This window comes from Pogoniulus pusillus, chromosome 15 (assembly GCF_015220805.1).
Source record: "Pogoniulus pusillus isolate bPogPus1 chromosome 15, bPogPus1.pri, whole genome shotgun sequence".
NCBI lineage: Eukaryota > Metazoa > Chordata > Aves > Piciformes > Lybiidae > Pogoniulus > Pogoniulus pusillus.
The window spans coordinates 20,483,421-20,509,026 of NC_087278.1; the positions used below are offsets into that span (position 1 = coordinate 20,483,421).

Here is a 25,606-nt window from a genome sequence, read left to right on the forward strand (position 1 = left end):
ATGGAGTGCAATGGTCAAGTCCCTTGCCTGTCATTCCTGGGGTATTACATCCACAGTCCACACAGGCTCTAGCAAAACTCCCCAAGTCCAGGTTTTCTTCCAAAGAAAAGCTGGGGGTGCTGATTGATACCTGCCTGAACATGAGCCAGCAGTGTGCCCAGGTGGCCAAGAGAGCCAGTGGCATCCTGGCCTGCATCAGGAATGGTGTGGTCAGCAGGAGCAGGGAGGTCATTCTGCCCCTGTACTCTGCACTGGTTAGACCACACCTTGAGTACTGTGTTCAGTTCTGGGCCCCCCAGTTTAGGAGGGACATTGAGATGCTTGAGCGTGTCCAGAGAAGGGCGACGAGGCTGGGGAGAGGCCTTGAGCACAGCCCTACGAGGAGAGGCTGAGGGAGCTGGGATTGGTTAGCCTGGAGAAGAGGAGGCTCAGGGGTGACCTTATTGCTGTCTACAACTACCTGAGGGGTGGTTGTGGCCAGGAGGAGGTTGCTTTCTTCTCTCAGGTGGCCAGCACCAGAACAAGAGGACACAGCCTCAGGCTGCACCAGGGGAGATTTAGGCTGGAGGTGAGGAGAAAGTTCTTCCCTGAGAGAGTCATTGGACACTGGAATGGGCTGCCCGGGGAGGTGGTGGAGTCGCCGTCCCTGGAGCTGTTCAAGGCAGGATTGGACGTGGCACTTGGTGCCTTGAGCCTTGAGCTCTGTGGTAAAGGGTTGGACTTGATGATCTGTGAGGTCTCTTCCAACCCTGATGATACTGTGACACTGTGATACTGTGTGTAAAGGACACCAAAGGCTCAAAGAAGCGGCAAACTTCCAAGGATGCTGCAGATTCCTCTAACATCCATTTCCTTCTGCCTCCCTCAGGCTCAGATTTAGCCCTGCTCTCCGCATGCTAGCAGGGCAGATCGAAAACCAGGACTCTTATTAACAGGGCAGCCAAACCCAGCCACCGTCACAGGGAGTAACGCTTGGGAGGGAGAATACAAATAAACTAACGGGGGAAAAAAACAAACATAAAACGAAAAGAAAAATGAAGACATCACTAAGTCATCTTGGGAGGAAAATCGACACCTAGAAGTGCCCGCAGGGCGGAGCGAAGAGCGAGCGTCGGCTGCCGAGCGCTCCCCCAGGAGCACGCCCGGGCCTCGCAGACGCTGCCGCTGCCGCCTCTCGCCTCGGGCTCCTCTCGGCACCGGCCGCTCCGCAGCCAGACGAAGCGGTTCGCTGAGACGGAGTGCGGGGGCGCTAGGGGTGTGGCGAGCGGGCCGTGCCACGCCAGGTGCGCTCCCCTCCGCCACAGCAGCCCGGCCCCGGGACGAGAACCGAGCCCGCCTCTGCCCCCGCTGCCCTCCGGCGCCTGCGCGGCCGCCCCGGGGGCGGAGCCTTTGCGGCAGGCCCCGCCCCGCTCCGCTCGCGCCGGCCCCGCCGTGCGTGGCGCGTGGGGGGCAGGGGCGGGCGCGCGCAGCGCGTGAGGCGGCGCGCGGGCGTCGGTCGCGCGGGTGCGTGCGTGCGTGCGCGCGCGCGGCGGTGAGGCGCCGCCCCTCAGCCCGCGCCGCTCGCGGTGCAGCGCCGGCGGCCGGGCAGGGGTGCCCGGGCCGGAGCCGGGGCATGGAGAGCCTGCTGGAGAACCCGGTGCGCGCCGTCCTCTACCTGAAGGAGCTCACGGCTATCGTGCAGAACCAGCAGAGTCTCATCCACACCCAGCGCCAGCGCATCGACGAGCTGGAGCGGCGGCTGGACGAGCTGAGCACCGAGAACCGCAACCTCCGCGGGCAGCAGCCGGCTTCGGCTGAGCCGCCGGCGGCTCCCGCTCAGACCCAGGGGCCCCCGCCCGAGCAGCCCCCGCTGCCGCCTCCGCCGCCGGCGGGGCAGCCAGACCCGCTCCAGCACCACCAACAGCTCCCGGCGCAGCAGCCGCCGGCGGCGGCGGCAGGCAAGCAGGCACCGGCGGGCCCCGGCGGCGGCGGCCGGGCTGCCGGCCACCAGCACCCTCCTCTCCAGCCCCACCAGCACCCCGCGGAGAAAGACGGTAGGGAGAAGGGCTGCTGCGCCGCTCTGCTCCAGCACAAGACCCCCCAGGCCATCGGCAAAGGCGTCCTGAGCCGGAGACCGGAGTGAGTGAGAAAGGGGAAAGGGGATGGGCAGGGGCGGCGGTGGGGAAGGAGCAGCGTAAAGGGCTCTCTTCGGGCCCGGTTCCAGGCGGGAACTGGGTTATACCCCTCTGCAGCCTGGCACGAAGCGAGGCAGTGTGTGGGTGGGTGGGGAATCCCTCCCTCGATGCATTCCCGGGGCGAGCAGGCAGAGCGCGGAGAGGAGCCGGCGTGCTGCTTCCGAGCGGCGATTGCCTCCTGGCTCACCGCTTTGACTGCTGTGTACAAGTGTCCGTGGCCCGTTTGAACCCGCTCGGGCTGCCCTCCCGCCGTGCTCACCCGCAGCACCGTGCCCTCCTTGTCATAAATAAATAAGGCTTTGATCAAAGAGGAGGGCGGTAAGAGCCCAGGGAAGAAGCTTCGCAAAGCACAGCAGCATTGTGGCATGTTAGCCTTAAGCTGACGGGGAAAAAAAAGAAGACAAAACCAACAATAACAACAACCAAATACCCACCCTGGAACGAGCTGCGATTTTCCAGCCCTCTCCCTTCTAGAGTATGCATTCTACTGCACATGGGAGGTTGTGTTTATAGAGATCCAGATGCTGTACATATGTTTGACATTTAGGATGCTTAGCACATTTGCGTGGGGGGTGTCTGGGTTTTCTTTTGGTGGTGTTGGGTTTTTTGTTTGTTTGTGAGGGGTTTTTTGGGGGTTTTGTTTGGGTTTGTTTTTTATGAGCAGCACCTGACACTGCTCCAGCTCTTCAGAAGGAGAAAGTCTTTTCTGTTCAGTGAAGAAAGCATTGAATACTGGTGATGGTCTATGTGCAGGCATGTAGAGTAAACAAGGATGAGCATTCCAGCGCTACGAGTGGTGGAATGCTCATGGAAGAGTCATGTTTTCTTGCATTATATATGCCACCAGTTCCCCAGCTGGTGATTACAGCTGCACTTACTGCCCTTTGAAAGCAGGAGGATGTTTGTTGGTTGCAAGCCAGAGTTAGTGAAGTTAGGAAGAGCAGGAGTGTAGTTTTTGGTGTGGCTTTATGGCATAGACCAAACTCTGTTGTTTGGGTTATGGTAATGTCTAAGTAAAGGAAATGCACAGCACACTGCATAGGCCAAAACATCTTCCCTGTCTCTTTTGCCAGTTTAAAGGGCTCCTTCTTTCTCATGCTTGTTTTGAACACATAAGCATAAACTACAACATGCAGCTGCATGTTCAGCTGATGTAAGTAAAGTTATATCACTTCACAACCGCTAAGCATCTTATCACATGATGCTGTGAGAATCAGCAGAGAAATTGCTGTTGGAAAAAGTACTGCTCAAGGGAGATGTGCAGTCAAGGAATGCTCCACTCTCAAAAGACAGAGCCAGGCTTCTAAAATGCTGTGTGCTATGAGACCCAGTTTGACAGTCACAACTTGGAGGAAGTGAATGGGCTGCTCAGAGTGTTAATACAGTTAGTAAGCATTTGCAGGACGTGGCCCTTGTTTGTCATGAAATAGATGAGAGTCTTAAACAGACCTGGTGCCAGATCCTGAGCTCCTGCCAATTGATGTAAAACCTGAATAATATTGTGTGAGTAAGAAACCCACATAAAAATGCCTTATTCAACCTTGTTGTGTTCTCAGTCGTGGATCCCTGCAGTGAAGGCTCCGTTAGAAGCATCCTATCGGCAAGGGCTTTCCTTTCTCCTGAACAGAGTTTCTAGCACAAGTCATCACACAGATTGGAGAATCAATTTCTGTGCTTAATTCCAAACTCTCTTATCTGAGCATTGTTGGTTTTTTTTAAGCAGTAAGGTCTGATTGTAGATTTTTTTTCCCTCCAGCCTAGAATGTACAAAGAGAAGTCTCAGCTAATCGCTGCTGTGATGATCTCGATGGTGCAGACAGACAGAGAGATAGTTAGATGAGGCACTTAGTGCCATGGTCTGGTTGATTAGCTAGGGCTGGGTGATAGCTTGGACTGGATGAGCTTGGAGGTCTCTTCTAACATGGTTGATTTTATGATCCTGTGGTTCTGTGGATGGAGGCTTTTTGTGGCAAGTCAGGGCTGCTGCTAGGGATAACAGAGTAATCCCTGCAGTGTTCTTCATTCAGGAAGATTAAAATAGACTGCTTCTGTTCCCTTCTATAGCTTAGGCAAACCAGAATCCTTGAATAGAAAAGGAAATATGAGGGGTGCCAAGCAGTCCTGCGGGTTCTTTCTTCTCTCCTCTGACTGTGTATGCTGGATTTCGTTCTATCTTCTCTGACTGTTAGAAGGAAATCAAGGAGACTGCAAAGGCAGCTTGGAAGGAGGGTGGGGAATCTTTCAGCACCTATTGACAGCATGCCCAGCATCCCTTATGATCCAACCTGAGAGTTGTGGGTTTCTTCTATGACTATATGCTCTAATATCTATGCAGGCTACATATCTGCACACTCTTCTTCCTCCCCACATCTGAACATGCTTTTCCCTCCATTATAACCCCTGAAATCCAATGTTATCTGCTTGGTTTCCTTTCCCTCTTAGCCAAGAGCATAGGAACTGACTACTTCTCTTAGACAATGTCCACTCTAAATGGAACAGAAATGATATTTTAGCATGTCAAGATGTGCTGGCTGAAAGCAAGGGTCAAAGCAGCACCCAGGCAATGCCTGGTGATGGAATTTTCTCTGCCTCTTGCATAATAGGAAGTTCTGGCTAGCATGTTTAAGTGTACTTGTGCTGTTGCTTCTCATCTCAGACACAGCCCAAAGGTTGGATCATTTTGAGTCAGGATTGAGGGCTTGGGTTTTTTTCAGCCCAGCTCTCCCCAGGGAGTGACAACCTGAGCTTTTGGTCATGCTTGGACAGTCTCTTCTAAGGGGCTTGGATATAAGAACAACTGAAGCATCTGTATCATTGGAAAGAAAAGCTCAGCCTTATTTTCAGTGTTCACTCTTACAAGAGAACTGTTAGGTTTTGCTTTTTCTTAATCCCACACACCCCCCTTAGGAAAAAAAAAGAAAACCCCAACAAAAAAACAACCCAAATCATAGAATCAGTCAGGGTTGGAAGGGACCACAAGGATCAGCCACTTCCAAGCCGCCTGCCATGCCCAGGGACACCCTACCCTAGAGCAGCCTGGCCACAGCCTCAGCCAGCCTGGCCTTAAACACCTCCAGCCATGGGGCCTCAGTCACCTCCCTGGGCAACCCATTCCAGGCTCTCACCACTCTCATGCTGAACAACTCCCTCCTCACATCCAGCCTGAACCTACCCATCTCCAGCTTTGCTCCATTCCCCCTTGTTCTGTCATTCCCTGATATCCTGAAGAGTCCCTCCCCAGCTTTTTCTGTAGCCCCTTCAGATCCTAGAAGGCTGCAAGAAGGTCACCTGGGAGCCTCCTCTTCTCCAGCCTGCACAGCCCCAACTCTTTCAGTCTGTGCTCACAGCAGAGCTGCTGCAGCCCTCTGAGCATCCTCGTGGCCCTTCTCTGGACACACTCCAGCATCTCCACATCTCTCTTGTAATGGGGGCTCCAGAACTGGATGCAGATCCCCACCTATGTTTTAAAAGAGAAGAAAACTTCAAGCCCATCTCTAGAAAGAGAAGAATTCCTGACTTATACAGAGGCCCACTAATTGTTCCTGCATTCTGTGAGAAACAGCATGCAGGACCAGGCTTACCTGTCAAAGGAGAGGCAAGGAGGAAGATTTCTGCAGAGGTTCTCAGCAAGGATGAGGCTCATTATAATTCCACAGCATCTGCCTCTTTCTACCTTAGGAGTCTATTGCATAAGCACCTCACAGCTTTAAAAACAAAAAAAATAAGGTCATTCATCATGGACTGTTTTGCTTCAGAAATACAGGTTACTAAATTAGCATAGCTTAGATCACCCTCGCTAGGCAGCCTCTTGTCTCAAGGGACCATCCCAAAGCCCTGTCAAATCCTGCCAGTACCAACTTCCCTTTTCTTCTTTGTCAGAATGTTTCCTTCTTTGCCAATCATAGAATCATAGAATCGACCAGGTTGGAAGAGACCTCCAAGCTCAGCCAGTCCAACCTAGCACCCAGCCCTGGCCAATCAACCAGACCATGGCACTAAGTGCCCCAGCCAGGCTTGGCTTCAACACCTCCAGGGATGGCAACTCCACCACCTCCCTGGGCAGCCCATTCCAATGCCAATCACTCTCTCTGCCAACAACTTCCTCCTAACATCCATCCCAGACCTCCCCTGGCACAACTTCACACTGTGTCCCCTTGTTCTGTTGCTGCTTGCCTGGCAGAAGAGCCCAACCCCACCTGGCTACAGCCTCCCTTCAGGCAGTTGTAGACGGCAATGAGCTCTGCCCTGAGCCTCCTCTTCTGCAGGCTGCACACCCCCAGCTCCCTCAGCCTCTCCTCACAGGGCTGTGCTCCAGGCCCCTCACCAGCTTTGTCGCCCTCCTGTGGACACCTTCCAGTACTGCAACTTCTCTCTTGAATTGAGGAGCCCAGAACTGGACACAGCACTCAAGGGGTGGCCTGACCAGTGCTGAGCACAGGGGCAGAAGAACCTCCCTTGTCCTGCTGCCCACACTGCTCCTGATCCAGGCTAGGATGCCATTGGCTCTGCTGCCCACCTGGGCACACTGCTGCCTCATCTTCAGCTCCTCTCTCCCAGCACCCCCAGGTCCCTTTCTTCCTGGCTGCTCTCAGCCACTGTGTCCCCAGCCTGTTGTGCTGCATGGGGTTGTTGTGACCAAAGTATAGGTCCTTCAGTACCCTTTTTTAAGCATCAGGAGAAATGCTACAGTGTTAAGTCTAAATGGCCCAAATCCTGCTATTTTTTTATCAGAGAAACTCTCACCAGGAGCTGTGCCTATGGAAGGGCTTCAGATTTTGAGCTGGGAAGCTCACTTGGATGAATACAATTAGAGTAATAAGCTAATAATCCCTTGTGGTGCCTGCCATCAAAAGACATCGATGCCATTTACAAACAGTCCACATCAAAGTGGCATTAAAGTCTTCTTTTTACTCTGCCACCAACAATGCAAGCACAGCACAGAAATAGTATTTGTCCAGCACGACAGAAAGAATCTTAAGTACTGACTTTGAATTATTAGCCTGTCTTTACTCTGCAAGAAATCTCCTCCTGCAAAGCAAACTCCTAAAACTGTTGGATGAAATAGTCTAAAATCCTCTGTCTTAAAGTTTAGTTGGATTTGCACTGAGCTGAAAACTAATTTTTGGTGGTTTTTGATTGGTTTAGGATTTTTTTTTTTCTTAATAAAGGATTTTTTTATCTTTATAGGGGAAAAAAAAAGGATTTTTCTTTGTCTTAATAAAGAGGCAAGTTTTAAGAGCTGATGTTAGAACCATTTAACTTGCTGCTGTGGTCTCAGGCTGCTTGCTAGACTTTTGTTTCATTTCCAGAGCTGGGTTATGTAACTTTAAAATGAAGATATTGCATATGCAGAGGTGCTGCTCTCCATAAATTTTCTTTTTAACTATGCATTAATGTTCTCTTCTATGGATTGTCTCCAGGGGAAAAGGCATTAGACAAAATCCCACTGATTTCAGTGGATACCAACAACTGTAAATATTATGGCTTGCTATTAACATATTTAGCTCTATTTGCACATTGCATCAGCACACACCAAAAAAAAAACGAGCCAAAAGTAGACCAGCACAACTCTGACTTCCATTTCTATGCCAGATACTCATTCCTTTCACTTTGCTATGTTTGCCCTCTGCTTTGATTCATTCAGATCCAGCTTTGTCCCAGCCTCTTTCAGGGTTTAACTCCCTTGAGCTTTCACACACAAATAAACCAAACCAAAAGCAGACCAGCACAACTCTGACTTCCCTGTCTATGCCAGATACTCATTCCTTTCACCTTGCTATGTTTGCCCTCTGCTTTGACTCATTCAGATCCAGCTTTGCCCCAGCCTTTTTCAGAGTTTAACTCCCTTGAGCTTTCACACACAATAAAACCAAGCCAAAAGCAGACCAGCACAACTCTGACTTCCCTTTCTATGCCAGGTACTCATTCCTGCAGGTGGGGTCTGAGGAGAGCAGAGCAAAAGGGCAGAATCTCCTGCCTTGCTCTTGCTGCAGCCCAGCACAGGGTTGCTGCCTGGGCTACACGTGCACAGCACCCTCAAATGTTGCTGCCAGGGATTCAGTGCCAGGTGATGCTCAGGCTGGCTGTCCTGTTGTTGCAGCACGTTACAGTGTGGAAGGACTCTCTTTGTTGTGAGATTGCAACAAGAGAATGATGCTTCCATGTCCTTCATCAAGTCATGTCCTCACAGGACAATTTAGGTGAGGTTCATTTGGTTTCTGTGTGCAGCAAGTGGCTGCTTACCTGAGGCATAGACTGTACCCATTCCTACTCACACCATAGTTGAAGTTATTTGCAGTTTTAGCCAGAGTAAGCCAGAGAAATCTAGCCTGGGGATGGATGCTCTTCCATTCCTTAGGTGGTGTCAGACCAGAGCTTTTCACAGAATCATACAACCAAGCAGGTTGGAAGAGGCTTCCAAGCTCATCCAGTCCAACCTATCAATCCAGCCCTATCCAGTCAACCAGACCATGGCACTGAGTGCCCCATCCAGCCTTTTTCCAGCTAGAAATCTGGTCTCCTGCTAATCATGGCATCAGTCAGATTTGGAAGGGACCACAGGGATCATCCAGTTCCAACCCCCCTGCCATGGGCAGGGAGACCTCACACTAGATCAGGCTGGCCAGAGCCTCATCCAGCCTGGCCTTAGACACCTCCAGGGATGAGGCTTCCACCACCTCCCTGGGCAGTCTCTTCCAGGCTCTCACCACGCTCATGCTGAAGAACTTCTTCCTAACATCCAGTCTGAATCTACCCATTTCTAACTTCATTCCATTTCCCCCATTCCTATCACTGCTTGACAGCCTAAAAAGTCCCTCCCCAGCTTCCTTGTAGCCCCCTTAAGATACTGGAAGGCCACAATAAGGTCACCTGAGAGCATTCTCCTCTCCAGAGTGAACAGCCCCAACTCCCTCAGTCTCTCCTCAGAGCAGAGGTATTCCAGCCCTCCATCTCTAATCATGGCTTCTACCTACTCAGTGTTCCCATGATAAAGAGAAGATCACTTCTGCAAGCAGAAATACCTCCAGACAGATTATTACATCATAGGCATGGCTCTTCTTTGGGTTTTTTTCCCTGCTGCCTTGGAATCCAAGAGTGAAAAAGAGCTACTGTCTCTCTTCTTCAATCTTTCTGTGTCTAGGGTTCATCCATCTTTTCTTTTTGTGGTGGGAGGTTTATCAATCCTCAGTTAGCTATGAAAGAGGAAGCAGAAAGCAATGACTTTGAAGACTATCAAAATTTACTGACTGAAATGCTGCAAAGGGGCTGGAGGGGCTATCTATTGTGACTTTCCATGTCCTCATAAAGAAGTTTCCAGAACTACAACCTATTAGGAAAAAAAGTACATACATATATATATATATATATATATTCTTCTCAGCTACTGATGGGGATAATCTGCCTCAGACCATGACAAGTTGTTCTAGCAGTTAATTATTTCTGCTGCAGAAAGTATTTCTGGGGTGGTTTAGCCTGGAGAAGAGGAGGCTCAGGGCAGAGCTCATTGCTGTCTACAACTCCCTGAAGGGAGGCTGTAGCCAGGTGGGGTTGGGCTCTTCTGCCAGGCAAGCAGCAACAGAAGAAGGGGACACAGTGTGAAGTTGTGCCAGGGCAGGTCTAGGCTGGCTGTGAGGAGGAAGTTGTTGGCAGAGAGAGTGATTGGCATTGGAATGGGCTGCCCAGGGAGGTGGTGGAGTCCCCATCCCTGGAGGTGTTGAAGCCAAGCCTGACTGGGGCACTTAGTGCCATGGTCTGGTTGATTGTCTAGGGCTGGGTGCCAGGTTGGACTGGATGAGCTTGGAGGTCTCTTCCAACCTGGTTGATTCTATGATTCTATGATTAAATTTCTCCTATAAATGCCTGGTTAGGTTGCTTGTTTTCTCCTCTCTTTCCTAGTTCAGCACTCAGTTATGAAACCTTTTGTTGTTTCTCCCTTAGGAAAACATTAGAGAAAGGCAGAAATATTCCTCTCAGCTTAACAGATGGGAAGGCTTTCATTTGTGAGAGAATGGCCTGTGATTGTTACTTGGTCCACACTCCATGAAACCACACAGGAGCACATAATGAAAGAAAGCAATTTCTGAGGACAGAGCCTGAAATGCGACCATTGTAGCTTTCTCTTTATTTATTTCTTTGTATTTATGTGTCCATACATTTCCACCCCTCCCAAAGAGATGTACCTTGAAACAAACCAGTGGTATTCCTGTATTCATCACTTCTGGGCTTGGTAATGTTCTTCAGCCTGGGTAAGAGAATGAGAGTCTTCACTACTGGATCTTGTAGTGGGTTAAAGAACTTTCCCCACCACCACTATTGGAATTTACCAGACCAGCTCAGGTGGGCTGGAAGGAAGATAAAGCTCTATTGACAGCAAAGCTAAATTTACAAGGGTCTTAGAGACTATGTAATCCAACCTCCCAGCCATGGGCCAACTAGCCCAGGTTGCTCATGGTCCCATCTAACCTGCCCTTGAACATCTCCAGCCAGGAGGCATCCACAAGTTCTCTGCACAATCCATTCCAGAGCCTTGCCACCCTCCTAGTGAACAATTTCTTCCTAAGACCCAATCTAAACCTCTTCTCCTTCAATTTAAATCCATTTCCCCTTGTGCTATGGGTGCACACTCTTGTAAAAAGTCCCTCTTCAGCCTTCCTGTAGGATCCTTTCAGGCACTGGAAGGCAGCTCAAAGGTCTCCCTGGAGTCTTCTCTAGGATGAACAATCTCAGCTTCCTCAGCCTATCCTCACAGCGGAGCCCCTGGATCCTTCTCCTGGACTGGAGCTTCTCACAGCAAATCCAGGCAAACTTCTCCCCATTTCTTGCATTTGACTCTATTCTACTCCACCTCCTTTATCTAGGCCTTGCAACATGTGATGGGTTAGGATATTGCCCTCACCTCCACTATTGATGTTTACTAGACTAGCTCTGGTGGCTTGGGGGTCAATGAAGCTCTCTTGACAGCAAAGCTAAATTTAAAAGCATAGATGCACCATGTATTTACACTTAGAGACAAATAAGAAAGAATACAGAAACCCAAACTCCCTTCCACATCAAGAGGCTGCCCAGACCGGGCTCAAAGCTACCTCTCCATCTCATTCCCAGACAGAAAACAACCAGCAAAGCTTACATTGTTACCTGGAAGTGTTGGTTTGGGTTAGTGGAAGAGATTAGAGTAGTGAATAGCAGCAGAGTAGGCAAAAGAGAGACAAATTGGTTTTGCTTTGACTTTTTATCCATCTTATCAAACCAATAAATGATAGAGACTTTATCACTCTTTTCTCTCTACAGCCAAGGGTCTAATTTCTCTCATTAGCATCAGTTCAGTTAGCCTCAAAGCAGCACAGGTTTGTTCTGCCCCATGGCTCTGTTTGAGATCTCTTAGAGCACTTCCATTGTTACCTGGGAATGTTGGTTGGGGGTAGTGAAAGAGATTAGTGAACAGCAGCAGAGTAGTCAAAAGAGAGACAAATTGTTTTTGCTTTGACTTTTTATCCCTCTTATCAAACCAGTGAATGCTAAAGGCTTTATCATTCTTTTCTCTCTACAACCAAGGGTCTCATTTCTCTCATTAGCATCAGTTCAGCTAGCTTCAAAGCAGCACAGGTTTGTTCTGCCCCATGGCTCTGTTTGAGATCTATTTGGGCATTTCCATTATTACCTGGGAATGTTGGTTTGGGTTAGTGGAAGAGATTACAGAGGGTAGTGAATAGCAGCAGAGTAGGCAAAAGAGAGACAAATTGGTTTTGCTTTGACTTTTTATCCATCTTATCAAACCAATAAATGATAGAGACTTTATCATTCTTTTCTCTCTACGACCAATGATCCTGTGATTCAAGGATCCTGTGATCTAATTCCTCTCTTTAGCATTACTTCAGTTAGCTTCAATCCAGCAGGGATTTGTTCTGCCCAATGCCTCTGTTTGAGATCTCTTGGAGCACTGGACTAAGAGTTTTAAGATCAAAGTTGAATTCCCCCCGAGTTTATTTTTACCATGCTTGTGAGGCTGGACAGTCCCTTTCAGCACTGTGTATTTTAAGATCTGTAGCAAAACTGTTGGATATCTGTTGTTAAAGATCAGAGCAGGCAGATAGATCAGGAACCATGTGTGTTCAGATCAAGGGAGGTTCTCCTCTGCCTCTGCTCTGCCCTGCTGAGACCTCATCTTGACCACTGCCTTCAGTTTTGGGCTCCCCAGTTTAAGAGGGACAGGGATCTGCTGGAGAGGGTCCAGCAGAGGACACAGCACTCAAGATGTGGCCTGTGTCCCTAAGAGGGACATAGATCTGTTGGAACAAGTCCAGAGGAGGGCCACAAAGATGATCCAGGGGCTGGAACACCTCTGCTGTGAGGATGGGCTGAGGAAGCTGGGATTGTTCAGCCTGGAGAAGACTCCAGGGAGACCTTTGAGCTGCCTTCCAGTGCCCGAAAGGATCCTACAGGAAGGCTGCAGAGGGACTTTTTACAAGAGTGTGCACCCATAGCACAAGGGGAAATGGATTTAAATTGAAGGAGAAGAGGTTTAGATTGGGTCTTAGGAAGAAATTGTTCACTAGGAGGGTGACAAGGCTCTGGAATGGATTGTGCAGAGAGAACTTGTGGATGCCTCGTGGCTGGAGATGTTCAAGGACAGGTTGGATGGGTCCATGAGCAACCTAGGCTAGTTGGCCCATGGCTGGGAGGCTGGATTAGATAATCCCTAAGGTCTCTTCCACCCTGAGCTCTTCTATCATTCTGTGATCTGTGCCAGCTTTTGTGTGTCTCTGCTGGCACACAAACACACAGAAAGGCCCCAGCCTCTTGGCAACAGCAATGGGTGGCAGCTCCTCCTAGAAACACCAGTGAACAATGAGCAAACCATTAAGGGACATTCTGATTCTGTGTGTAATGGGTTTGTAATGTTGCCTTATGGTGTTTTAATGTAGGGTAATGTATGGTGTTGCTGCAGGGTTGCAAAGATGTATTTGCTCTGTTGGGTAATGGTGTTTTTTCCTGCCTCTAGCTCGTGCATGCACCCTCAGCCTGCTTCTCACACAGGTACCATTGCTCTTGCTTTGCTGAGATGATGCTCATTGATCAGCTGTTGTTTTGCTGTGCTCAGAAGTTGCACTTTCTGCAGGGATGGAAGGGGATCAATATTTTCCATGATTAGTCACATTCAAGAGGGGACACTTGGGTGAAATTGAAGTGGGTTTGAGTAAGAAATTAAGACTGGCAACCTTTATCCTTCCTGCACCCTGCTAACTGAAAACAAGGTGGTTTGTGAGCTGCAGAGCTGAGGAGGCTTGGCTTTCAGATTTGTGTTCTGTTTTCTGATGCACAGCAAGGGTGTGCAGCCTGGAGAAGAGGAGGCTCAGGGCAGAGCTCATTGCTGTCTACAACTACCCAAAGGGAGGTTGCAGTCAGGTGGGGTTGGTCTCTTCTCCCAGGCAAGCAGCAACAGAACAAGGGGACACAGTCTCAAGTTGTGCCAGGGCAGGTCTAGGTTGGATGTTAGGAGGAACTTGTTGGCAGAGAGAGTGATTGGCATTGGAATGGGCTGCCCAGGGAGGTGGTGGAGTCACTGTCCCTGGAGGTGTTCAAGAAACGCCTGGCTGAGGCACTTAGTGCCATGGTCTGGTTGATTGGCCAGGGCTGGGTGCTAGGTTGGACTGGATGAGCTTGGAGGTCTCTTGGAGCCCAACTCCACCTGGCTACAGCCTCCCTTCAGGTTATTGTAGACAGCAAAATTCTGACCTTTCTCTTAAAATTCAGGACCATGCTCTCAATCTGTTTAACTCTGACACTGATTTCTAGGCAGCCCTCCAGAGTGGTTTACACCATCCTGCTCCAGTGGGAGAGCTGCTCTGGCAGCACCTCCTGCAGACTTAGCATCCAGCATCTTGGTGTTGCGGTGCCTGGGTGGGCACTGCCTCCATGGGATATCCTCAGACCGACCTCCTGGAGTACTGTGGTTTTGGCCCTGAGGTTCTTAACATGAGTTCCTCTCCAGAGTCATAGGATTGTTACCTTTCTGTCTGCTTCAGTCACAGAGCCAAGCTCAGGCCTGTCTCTGCCTGCTTTTGTTCCCCTGTGAGCAGTGCTGTTTCTGCCTCACTTGCACTGTTCTAGGGTAAGTTTCAGTTCTGCAGGCAGCTCAGAGTCCTCTCAGATGTCCTTGTCTTTCATTTGCTGGTTTCTAATTTGCAAATCCATTCCCAAGGGGACACCAGTAAATTGCCTTTGCCTGCCTGGGTGCAGATGTGGTCCCCTTCACCATGGTAACTGGGTCTGCAAGGCCAAGTGCCAGGGTCTGCACTTCAGCCACAACAACCCCATGCAGCACTACAGGCTGGGGACAGAGTGGCTGAGAGCAGCCAGGCAGAGAGGGAGCTGGGAGTGCTGGTCAGCAGGCAACTGAACATGACCCAGCAGTGTGCCCAGGTGGGCAGCAGAGCCAATGGCAACCTGGGCTGGCTCAGGAGCAGTGTGGGCAGCAGGACAAGGGAGGTTCTTCTGACCCTGTGCTCAGCACTGCTCAGGCCACACCTTGAGTGCTGTGTCCAGTTCTGGGCTCCTCAATTCAAGAGAGACATTGAGGTGCTGAAAGGTGTCCAGAGAAGGGCAACAAAGCTGGTGAGGGTCCTGAAGCAGAGCCCTGTGAGGAGAGGCTGAGGGAGCTGGGGGTGTGCAGCCTGCAGCAGAGGAGGCTCAGGGCAGAGCTCATTGCTGCCTGCAGCTACCTGAAGGGAGGCTGTAGCCAGGTGAGGGTTGGGTGCTTCTGCCAGGCAAGCAGCAACAGAAGAAGGGGACACAGTGTGAAGTTGTGCCAGGGCAGGTCTAGGCTGGATGTTAGGAGGAAGTTGTTGGCAGAGAGAGTGATTGGCATTGGAATGGGCTGCCCAGGGAGGTGGTGGAGTCACTGTCCCTGGAGGTGTATAAGAAGAGCCTGGCTGGGGCACTTAGTGCCATGGGTTACTAATGAGAAAGGTTAGGTGCTAGGTTGGACTTGATGATCCTAGAGGTCTCTTCCATCCTGCTTGATTCTGTGCTTGATTCTGTGTCTGGGTTTGTCCTGAGGGCCTGTGCTGGTATCTGTGCACACTGTGCCAGAAGCCTTCATCTGAGCTGGCACAGAACCTGGGGAACCCAGTCCCTTTGCTCTGAGTGTTCCCTTGACTCCTCTTCAGGCACTCTTCTCTTACAATGCTTTGTGCCAACAGATCTGTGTCCGATCCAGCTCCTGATGCACACAGCCTGCCTGGCTCTGATCACGAGCTCTGGTGCTTTGCACTGCCTAACAACCTGGGTCAGCCCAAGAGCCAGATCTGGTTCTTACTCAGCTGTGAGTCTGAGTGGCTGAACTCCCTTAACTGAGTGCCTCCAGCTTGGCAGAGAGCTGTGAGGTAACCCTCTCATGCAGCTCCTAACAGTACAGATTTTCTCGAGCAGCTTTCTGTGCTCTCACTGGAGCTAGCTGGAGTTAGCTGCTAGTCAGTTAGTGTCTGTGTGTGCTTGCCATGGCAGTCATTAGGGATGGCACAGCCCAACTGCTCTAATGCTTCCCCCAAGAATTGTTTATTACTCATTTGGGAGGATACTGAGCTCTGTGTTAGCAGCAGCAGCATCACCCACTGCTGGGCCCTTGCTTCTGCCAGCAGTGGAAGGAGTTTCTCATCTTTGTCAAGCTGGCTACATAAAATCTGACTTCAGCAGACATGCTCTGACTAAAAATATACAACCTTTGGAACCTCCTTATGGGGGCTCTTACACAGCCAGACTGAGAGAGGATACCAGATTGTGTCCTCAAGGGATAAAAAGTGTAGGCAAAGCATTCCAGTGACAGATAGTTAGAGGTGTTTAGCCTCCCAGAGATGGAAGACAGAATCTGCTTGGGGTTTTTAGCCTCCCAGAGATGGAAGACAGAATCTGCTTGGGGTTTTTAGCCTCCCAGAGATGGAAGACAGAATCTGCTTGGGGTTTTTAGCCTCCCAGAGATGGAAGACAGAATCTGCTTGGGGTTTTTAGCCTCCCAGAGATGGAAGACAGAATCTGCTTGGGGTTTTTAGCCTCCCAGAGATGGAAGACAGAATCTGCTTGGGGTTTTTAGCCTCCCAGAGATGGCAGAAGGAATCTGCTTGGGGGTTTTTAGCCTCCTAAAGATTAAAGAAAGAATCTGCTAGGGGTTTTTTAGCCTCCTAAAGATGGAAGAAAGAATCTGCTTGGGGTTTTTAGCCTCCCAAAGATAGAAGAAAGAATCTGCTTGGGGTTTTTAGCCTCCTAAAGATGGAAGAAAGAATCTGCTAGGGGTTTTTTAGCCTCCTAAAGATGGAAGAAAGAATCTGCTAGGGGTTTTTTAGCCTCCTAAAGATGGAAGAAAGAATCTGCTTGGTTTTTTTAGCTTCTCAAAGAGCTATTGACCTGGCCAAAAATCCTTATTCATGTTTGGTATCAGTTCTGTACATTAGAAAGAAGGAGCAGTGGAAGCCAGGGATAAAACTGAGTATTGAATCTGAGGAGGAGCTGAGGCCTGTGAATGTGTACTGCATGCAAGAGCAGGGAGGTTTACACAAGCAGCTGGTCCCTGGCAGGCTGCAGCCTGCTTTGCTTCTTGCAGCAATGAACCACTTAGGAGCTGCACAGAATGGTGAGGGGTAGTGGGAGCAGGCAGGTAGGAGTCTATAGTCTCTGTAGTTTCAGTCTGGTTTGGTGTGAGATGCTCAGCAAGCACATGGAAGAAACCAAAAATAGTCTTCTGGTGGGAGCAAAAGGAAAAGCCTCCCACAGAGGCAGGCACTGTGGAGGAGCTGGGGAAGTGGAAAGTAATTATCACATCTGTGCATGTGAGTAAGTTGACAGAGCACCTTCTCCAAAACCCACTGCCTACCAAGATGCAATTGCTTTTTCCCACGGCTCCTTCTCCTGTTAAACAGAGCCAGACTTGGGGCTGCTGCCTCCATCCTCTCCTCCCTTGACACAGCCACAGCAGTGCATGCAACCACTTGCCCATTCCAATGCCATCCACTCTCTCTGTGAAGAGCTTCCTCCTAACATCCAGCCTAGATGGCACAACTTGAGACTCTGTCCCCTTCTTCTGTTGCTTCTTGCCTGGCAGAAGAGCCCAACCCCACCTGGCTACAGCCTCCCTTCAGGGAGTTGCAGACAGCAATGAGCTCTGCCCTGAGCCTCCTCTTCTGCAGGCTGCACACCCCCAGCTCCCTCAGCCTCTCTTCACAGGGCTGTGCTCCAGGCCCCTCCCCAGCTTTGCAAGCCTGAGTGCAGCAGACATCACCATTGGTTCCCTTTCACTGCCTATAATCTAATTGCTATCATTTAAATATTCCAATTAGCCTCAAACCAGCACACATGGGAAAGAGTGAGGGGAAAAATCATAGAATAGAATCATAGAATCAAGCAGGTTGGAAGAGACCTCTAAGCTCATCCAGGCCAACCTAGCACCCAGCCCTGGCCAATCAACCAGACCATGGCACTAAGTGCCCCAGCCAGGATTTGCTTGAACACCTTCAGGCACAGTGACTCCACCACCTCCCTGGGCAGCCCATTCCCATGCCAATCACTCTCTGCCAACAACTTCCTCCTAACATCCAGCCTAGACCTGCCCTGGCACAACTTGAGGCTGTGTCCCCTTCTTCTCTTGCTGCTTGCCTGGCAGCAGAGCCCAACCCCACCTGGCTACAGCCTCCCTTCAGGTGGTTGTAGAGAGCAATAAGCTCTGCCCTCAGCCTCCTCTTCTCCAGACTAGAAGATTCTAATGCATCAGCAGAGCCACAGGGACAGTCCAGGCTGGGATAAGAAGCAATTGCATAGGCAGCTTTGTGTGTCACCAACAAAGCTATGTAGATGCTTAGCCCTGGGCTAGCAGTGTGGGTGTGCTGACAGCTGCACAGGTATTTGAGATGAAGCTAATGGAGGTGATGATGAGGAGAAACTGCAGAGCTGCACAGAGGAAGCCTGCCTGCACTGTGCTTGGCACCAAGCAGTTGGTATTAATCTTTCACCTTCCCAAGTACTGATATTCCTATAAATTATGGAGGAAAAAAGAAGTTTCTCAGATGCAGCAGGAGAGCCTTTTTATCTTCATATTTATGAACTTAGATAAAAGAGAACTTGATATGAATCTGCAAAAGTGACATCTCCATTTTATCCTGCCCATCATGGCTTGATTACTTGGTACTGCCCCTTCCTTTTCCCTCACCCTTTGTGAGCTTCTGTTCCTCAGGGAACTCTTTTCACAGAGCAGTTCAGGTTCTTCTTTGCCCTTCTGGCCTTGCAATTTCCACTAGCACCAAGCTAGAAATCACCTCATTTGCTAATAGCTATTCTAGTTAATAATAGCAAATCCATCAACTGAGGGTATTTCTGCTCTGCTTTCCAAGGCAGGAATGCTGTATTGATGGTTCAGTTCTGGCACACAGGTGGAGATGGATGCTCACAGCCATTGGTGCAGCTGCATGGTGCACACAGTCTGTGCAGCTCTGAGGAAGGACATCACTCACCAAACCATAACTATGATGATGCAGAGAGCATAACAGCTCCAGAGACAGATGAAAAGCTCCTGGGGAGAGAGACCTGCTGAATTGCCACACCCCAGGATTTCTAAGGATGTGTTCCTTGGCTGTTTTGGGGATTTGCCTAGGAAGAGCAGAAAACAGTTCTGTGTACAGTGCTGGAGCCCCCAACACAAGAAGGACATGGAGCAGGTAGAGCGAATCCAGAGGAGAGCCACAAGGATGCAGAGAGGGCTGCAGCAGCTCTGCTATGAGGACAGGCTACCAGAGTTGGGGCTCTGCAGCCTGGAGAAGGCTTCAATGAGACCTTGGAGTGGCCTTCCAGTATCTGAAGAGGTCTACAGGAAGGCTGGGGAGGGACTATTGACAAGGTCTTGTAATGACAGGACGAGGAGGAATGGGTTTAAACTGGCAGAAGGGAGATTTAAATTGGATGGTAGGAAGAAGTTCTTTGCAGTGAGGGTGGTGAGACACTGGCACAGGTTGAGGGTGGTGAGACACTGGCACAGGTTGAGGGTGGTGAGACACTGGTACAGGTTGAGGGTGGTCAAACACTGGCACAGATTGAGGGTGGTCAGACACTGGCACAGGTTGCCCAGGGAGGTTGTGGAGGACAGAAGCACCGAACGTGATCTTTGATCACGTTCGGTGCTTCTGTCCTCCACAACCTCCCTGGAGATGTTCAAGGCCAGGTTGGATGAGTCCTTGAGTGACCTGTTCTAGTCAGAGGTGTCCCTGCCTATGGCAGGAGGTTGGAACTGGATGATCCTTGAGATCCTTTCCAACCTAAACCATTCATTCATTTTCCACAGTCAGCCTTTTGCTGTTGTTACTTTAATTACCAAATAGGAATTGGTTTGCAAGAGCAGACAAACCAAACCACCTCTCCCCCAAACAGCATTCAAACCAGAAGAGATCTTCTGCAGAATGAAATGTAGATCTAACCAGGAGCATTACTCACCTGTTTTGCCTGTTCCCCTGGCTTTCTAGCTGCTTAGTGTGGAATTGTTCTTTTGTTTACCTTGGCACAAATGGAGCATAACCATTGAGAGCAATGAAAGCAATCCAGTGGAAACCCACAGCCCTCAACAGACATAAGTGAGCTCCTTGGAGTTCTAATGGGCCCACAGGCAACAGATGCAGATTTAATTAAGCTTTGGATTGCACAGATCATAGGGAAGACTATTTCAAGCCTTGGCTGCATTGCTAAATAACAAACCCATCTTCACTAAGCAAGGGAGAAGGAGGATAGTGCTGCAGTCAGGAGTGGCTGTTGTCTGCAAGAGAGGAGTTGGCTGTAGTGGTCCCCATGCCACAGCAGATCTTCTGTGCACTGTCAAAGTTGATGCCTGTCCTGGTTCTGTCACGACTGAGACAGAGATAGAATCATAGAATCAGCCAGGTTGGAAGAGAGCTCCAAGCTCATCCAGTCCAACCTAGCACCCAGCCCTGTCCAATCAACCAGACCATGGCACTAAGTGCCTCATCCAGGCTTTTCTTGAGCACCTCCAGGGATGGCAACTCCATGATGAGGGAATGGTGCTGCCGGAGTAGGAGCATCTATTAGCTATTCTCCAAGGCCATAGGTTCTCTGTGTTAAGAAGTAAGACTGGTTAGAGTTCAGAAGCCCTTTGTGTGGAGCAGAAGCATAAGGAGTTCTTATCATCTCTCTCTGGCACTGCTGAGAGTATTTATGAACTCTGAAACTGGCTAAGAAACCACCCACACATTTTCAGTGTATGATAAGGTCTCATAGAATCAGTCAGGGTTGGAAGGGACCACAAGGAGCAGCCAGTTCCAACCTCCCTGCCATGGGCAGGGACACCCTACCCTAGAGCAGGCTGCCCACAGCCTCAGCCAGCCTGGCCTTAAACACCTCCAGGCACGGAGCCTCAACCATCTCATGAGAACCTGTATCTTTCAGTAAGATGTGAAGGATCAGAAAGCTGGGGTTTGTTCCTGGATTTTCCATTGGAAGGTCATCAAAAAAGTTCATAAACATTTCAACATCTTTAAATGTTCCTTCTGGGACAAAAAAAAAGGACATTTCTTGTGAAAGGAATGGATTCCAGCAACTTCTGACTGCTTCACAGAATCATAGAATGGTTTAGGTTGGAAAGCACCTCAAAGCTCAGCCAGTTCCAGCCCCCTGCCATAGGCAGGGACACCTCCCACTAGAACAGGTCGCTCAAGGACTCATCCAACCTGGCCTTGAAGACCTCCAGGGAGGTTGTGGAGCACAGAAGCACCCAATGTGCTTTGATCACATTCTGTGCTTCTGTGCTCCACAACTTCCCTGGGCAACCTGTGCCAGTGTCTCACCACCCTCAACCAGAAGTGATGTAAGTTATAGTATCTTTGGAGCTAGGTCTCAGGAACAGGATTCAACATTTTCCCATTATCAGAGCAAGGAAACTTCCTACTCCTTATTCCAAAAATAACAACAATGCCTTTGGGAAGAAGAGGAGCTGAAATTTGAAGCATGCCAGTACTCCTCAACTCTGAAAGCTCTTCCTCTGATGCCAAGCAGCAAGATTAGCCTGCAGGAAGAGAGAGCTTGCACAGCAGTACTGTGGTGTTTGGGATTGCTGACAGGAGATAGAAGACCACCAGGATTCATTGCAAGGAAAGGCATAGAAGGCCCCCAAGAGTCTTTGCAAGGAGAGGTGTAGAAGACCCCCAGGAGTCTTTGCAAGGAGAGGTGTAGAAGACCCCCAGGATTGTTTGCAAGGAGAGGTGTAGAAGACCCCCAGGAGTCTTTGCAAGGAGAGGTGTAGAAGACCCCCAGGAGTCTTTGCAAGGAGAGGTGTAGAAGACCCCCGGGAGTCTTTGCAAGGAGAGGTGTAGAAGACCCCCGGGAGTCTTTGCAAGGAGAGGTGTAGAAGACCCCCGGGAGTCTTTGCAAGGAGAGGTGTAGAAGACCCCCAGGATTGTTTGCAAGGAGAGGCGTAGAAGACCCCCAGGATTGTTTGCAAGGAGAGGCGTAGAAGACCCCCAGGAGTCTTTGCAAGGAGAGGTGTAGAAGACCCCCGGGAGTCTTTGCAAGGAGAGGTGTAGAAGACCCCCAGGATTGTTTGCAAGGAGAGGTGTAGAAGACCCCCGGGAGTCTTTGCAAGGAGAGGTGTAGAAGACCCCCGGGAGTCTTTGCAAGGAGAGGTGTAGAAGACCCCCGGGAGTCTTTGCAAGGAGAGGCGTAGAAGACCCCCGGGAGTCTTTGCAAGGAGAGGCGTAGAAGACCCCCTGGATTGTTTGCAAGGAGAGGCGTAGAAGACCCCCAGGAGTCTTTGCAAGGAGAGGCGTAGAAGACCCCCAGGATTGTTTGCAAGGAGAGGTGTAGAAGACCCCCAGGATTGTTTGCAAGGAGAGGTGTAGAAGACCCCCAGGATTGTTTGCAAGGAGAGGCGTATAAGACCCCCAAGAGTCTTTGCAAGGAGAGGCGTAGAAGACCCCCAGGATTGTTTGCAAGGAGAGGCGTAGAAGACCCCCAGGAGTCTTTGCAAGGAGAGGTGTAGAAGACCCCCAGGATTGTTTGCAAGGAGAGGTGTATAAGACCCCCAGGAGTCTTTGCAAGGAGAGGCGTATAAGACCCCCAGGAGTCTTTGCAAGGAGAGGTGCTGAGTTCTTTTCTAGTAAAGAAAGTTAACTGTAGGTTTAGGGGAGGGTCTGGCTGGGTGAGCTACAGGCAGCAGTGATTTGCTCTCTTCTCTAGAAACCTTCTCTCTCATTTAAAGCAGCTCTTTGCTCTGCAGGTGATCACAAGTGAGGGCAGGGGAAGGCAGCATGGCAGGGCTAGATTTGACAACTACAAGCCATAGCAGTTGAGCATAGGTTGTTTCTGTCTCTTAATCACTACCCAAGCTCTTCACCCTCTACCTTGGTGAATTCTTTCTGCTGATTTCTTCCTCTCCTGTGAAGTGACAATTTTGGTTCAATGTGGTGTTAAGCACCTCCTTAATCCTTTGCAGCAGTCTGAGCTGCTGAATAGAGAGGGAGCTTGAGCTATTGCTTAGAAACCAGGCCGGAGGTGTTAGAAAGGTACAGACAAGCTAGCTGTGTGACAGCAGGCAGACTGCATTGCTTCTGCCTGGGTGACTGGATGAGTGCTACTCATTTCACTTGCAGGGATGTGGTGGGTTGAGAAATCCCCCACACACACACACACACTATTTCATAGAATCATCCAGGTTGAAAGAGACCTCCAAGACCATCCAGGCCAGGCTTAGCCAGTCAACCAGACCATGGCACTAAGTGCCCCAGCCAGGCTTGGCTTCAACACCTCCAGGGATGGTGACTCCACCACCTCCCTGGGCAGCCCATTCCAATGCCAATCACTCTCTCTGCCAACAACTTCCTCCTAACATCCAGCCTGTAGTTACCTTTTCTGAAGACTGGAGTGCCCTTGGCTTTCCTCCAGTCCTCAGGCAATTCAGAGGCATCTTAGCACTTCTGCAGGTAAGTGCAAGGAAGGGAAGGAAGAGAAGCATAGGTTCAAGTCCCTGCAGACTCAGAGCAAAGGTTTTCCTCTGCAGTCATTGTGAATTAGGTAGAAGAGGAAGATAGCTCACTCAGTCTCCCACATGCCATATCCACAGCTGGAACAGCCTCTGATGCAGGTTGTGCATGACAGTCAGAGGTTCCCTTTTGACCCTCTGGCAGACTCATGAGAGGAAGATGTAAGACAAGATATGATATAACTAAAGATAGAGATCATTCCTGCTGCTCTTTCCCCTTCAAATGGAATTTAGCCCTGGTGAGGAGTTCAGAATTGACGTTGCTGAGGTCTGAGGTTTCCTGTTTACCTCAAAACCAGGCACAGCACAGACTGCTCGGGCTCCCAGGGGCTGCCTCCACAAATCAGTGTCACCCCTCACCCAAAAGGCTGTGCTGCAGCCACCACCACTTCACTCTTTCCAAGAGTCTTTGGCCCAAGCATCAGTGTTCTTCCCAGGCATCCCTGAGTGGCTGCCTGGCACCTGCCAGAGGCGAGGAGGTGGTGCAGGTAACAACTACTGCGTTTCAGCCCTGCAAGTGAAGCACACACTGCTCTCAGCAGCCTTTTAGTGGGACACAGGAAGCCAGGGAGAGCTTTGTTCCACTACCATGCAAGGTCTGTGCAGGGGAGAGGGTCAGTTCACACCTCTCTTGCTGTTGCTTCAGTCTTTTTCCAGCTGGTGCTGGATGCTTTGTTGTGGATATAAGCCACAGGCTTCTCAGAGCTGCACGAACCCACACAGAATCTCTCTGTCTGTACACACATGCAAGAGTGGTTCAGGATGGAATCATGTTTATAAATACCTGAGGGCTGGGGGTCACAGAGCAGGGACAGGCTCTGCTCACTGCTCCCTGGGATAGGACAAGGAGCAATGGATGGAAGCTGCAGCACAGGAGGTTCCAGCTCAGCACAAGGGGGAACTTCTGGACTGTAAGGGTCCCTGAGCACTGGAACAGGCTGCCTAGAGAGGTTGTGGAGTCTCCTTCTCTGGAGCCTTTCAAGGTCTGTCTGGATGTGTTCCTCTGTGACCTGAGCTAGATTATGGGCCTGCTCTGTCAAGGGGGTTAGACTGGATGATCTCTTTGTGTCCCTTCCAACCCCTGATGTCCTGTGAGCCTGTGATTAGAGGCTTTTAAGATCAGGCTGTCGATTCCTACCCACAGGAAAATAATCCACTTTCACTGGGCCCAGTCCTGTTTAATATCTTCGTTAATGATCTAGATGAGGGCACTGAGTCCTCCATCAGAGAGTTTGCAGATGACTCCAAGGTTGGAGCAAGTGGGGATCTGCCAGATGGCAGGAGGGCTCTGCAGAGAGACCTGAACAGGCTGCACAGATAGGCACAGTCCAGTGCCAAGAGTTTTAACAAGTCCAAGTGACAAGTTCTGCACTTTGGCCACAGCAACCCCAAGCAGTGCTACAGGCTGGGGACAGAGTGGCTGAGAGCAGCCAGGCAGAGAGGGAGCTGGGGGTGCTGGGTGACAGCAGCTGAAGATGAGCCAGCAGTGTACCCAAGTGGCCAAGAAGGCAAACAGCATCCTGGCCTGGCTCAGGAGCAGTGTGGCCAGCAGGACCAGGGAGGTTCTTCTGCCCCTGTGCTCAGCACTGCTCAGGCCACACCTTGAGTGCTGTGTCCAGTTCTGGGCTCCTCAATTCAAGAGAGAAGTTGCAGTACTGGAAGGTGTCCACAGGAGGGCGCCAAAGCTGGTGAGGGGCCTGGAGCACAGCCCTGTGAGGAGAGGCTGAGGGAGCTGGGGGTGTGCAGCCTGCAGCAGAGGAGGCTCAGGGCAGAGCTCATTGCTGTCTACAACTGCCTGCAGGGAGCCTGTAGCCAGGTGGGGTTGGGCTCTTCTGCCAGGCAAGCAGCAACAGAACAAGGGGACACAGTGTGAAGTTGTGGCAGGGGAGGTCTAGGCTGGATGTTCTGAGGAAGTTGTTGTCAGAGAGAGTGATTGGCATTGGAATGGGCTGCCCAGGGAGGTGGTGGAGTCGCCATCCCTAGAGGTGTTCAAGACAAGACTGGATGGGGCACTTAGTGCCATGATTTAGCTAATTAGAAGGTGTTGGGTGCTAGGTTGGACTCAATGATCAGGCTGGATGTTAGGAAGAAGTTCTTCCCAGCAAGAGTGATTGGCATTGGAATGGGCTGCCTGGGGAGGTGATGGATTCACCGTCCCTGGAGGAGTTTAAGAGGAGACTGGATGAGGCCCTTAGTGCTGTGGTTTACTTAATTAGAAGGTGTTGGGTGAGAGGTTGGACTCAATGATCTCAAAGGTCTTTTTTGGCCTGGTTAATTCTGTGGTTCTGTGAAAGGCTTTAGTGACAAATCTAGAAGGGTTAAAGACAAGAGGACAGCATAAATGACTCTAGGGGCAGCTGCTGTTGAGGAGCCGAGGACAGCATAAGTGGTCCTAGGGGATGCTGCTGTTGAGGAG

General features: G+C 50.3%; 1 protein-coding gene across 5 annotated transcripts in view; it reads left to right on the plus strand.

The window, feature by feature from the left end:
• The first annotated feature begins 1,547 nt into the window (after positions 1-1,547).
• IQSEC3 (IQ motif and Sec7 domain ArfGEF 3) overlaps positions 1,548-25,606 on the plus strand; it is a 101,760-nt gene continuing 77,701 nt past the window's right edge. For all 5 annotated transcript variants that reach the window (XM_064155647.1, XM_064155651.1, XM_064155650.1 and 2 more), the window contains exon 1: positions 1,548-2,118. In XM_064155647.1, coding sequence (XP_064011717.1) covers positions 1,613-2,118 — 506 coding nt within the window. In that variant the 5' untranslated portion in view covers positions 1,548-1,612. The remainder of the gene's footprint in view (positions 2,119-25,606) is intronic.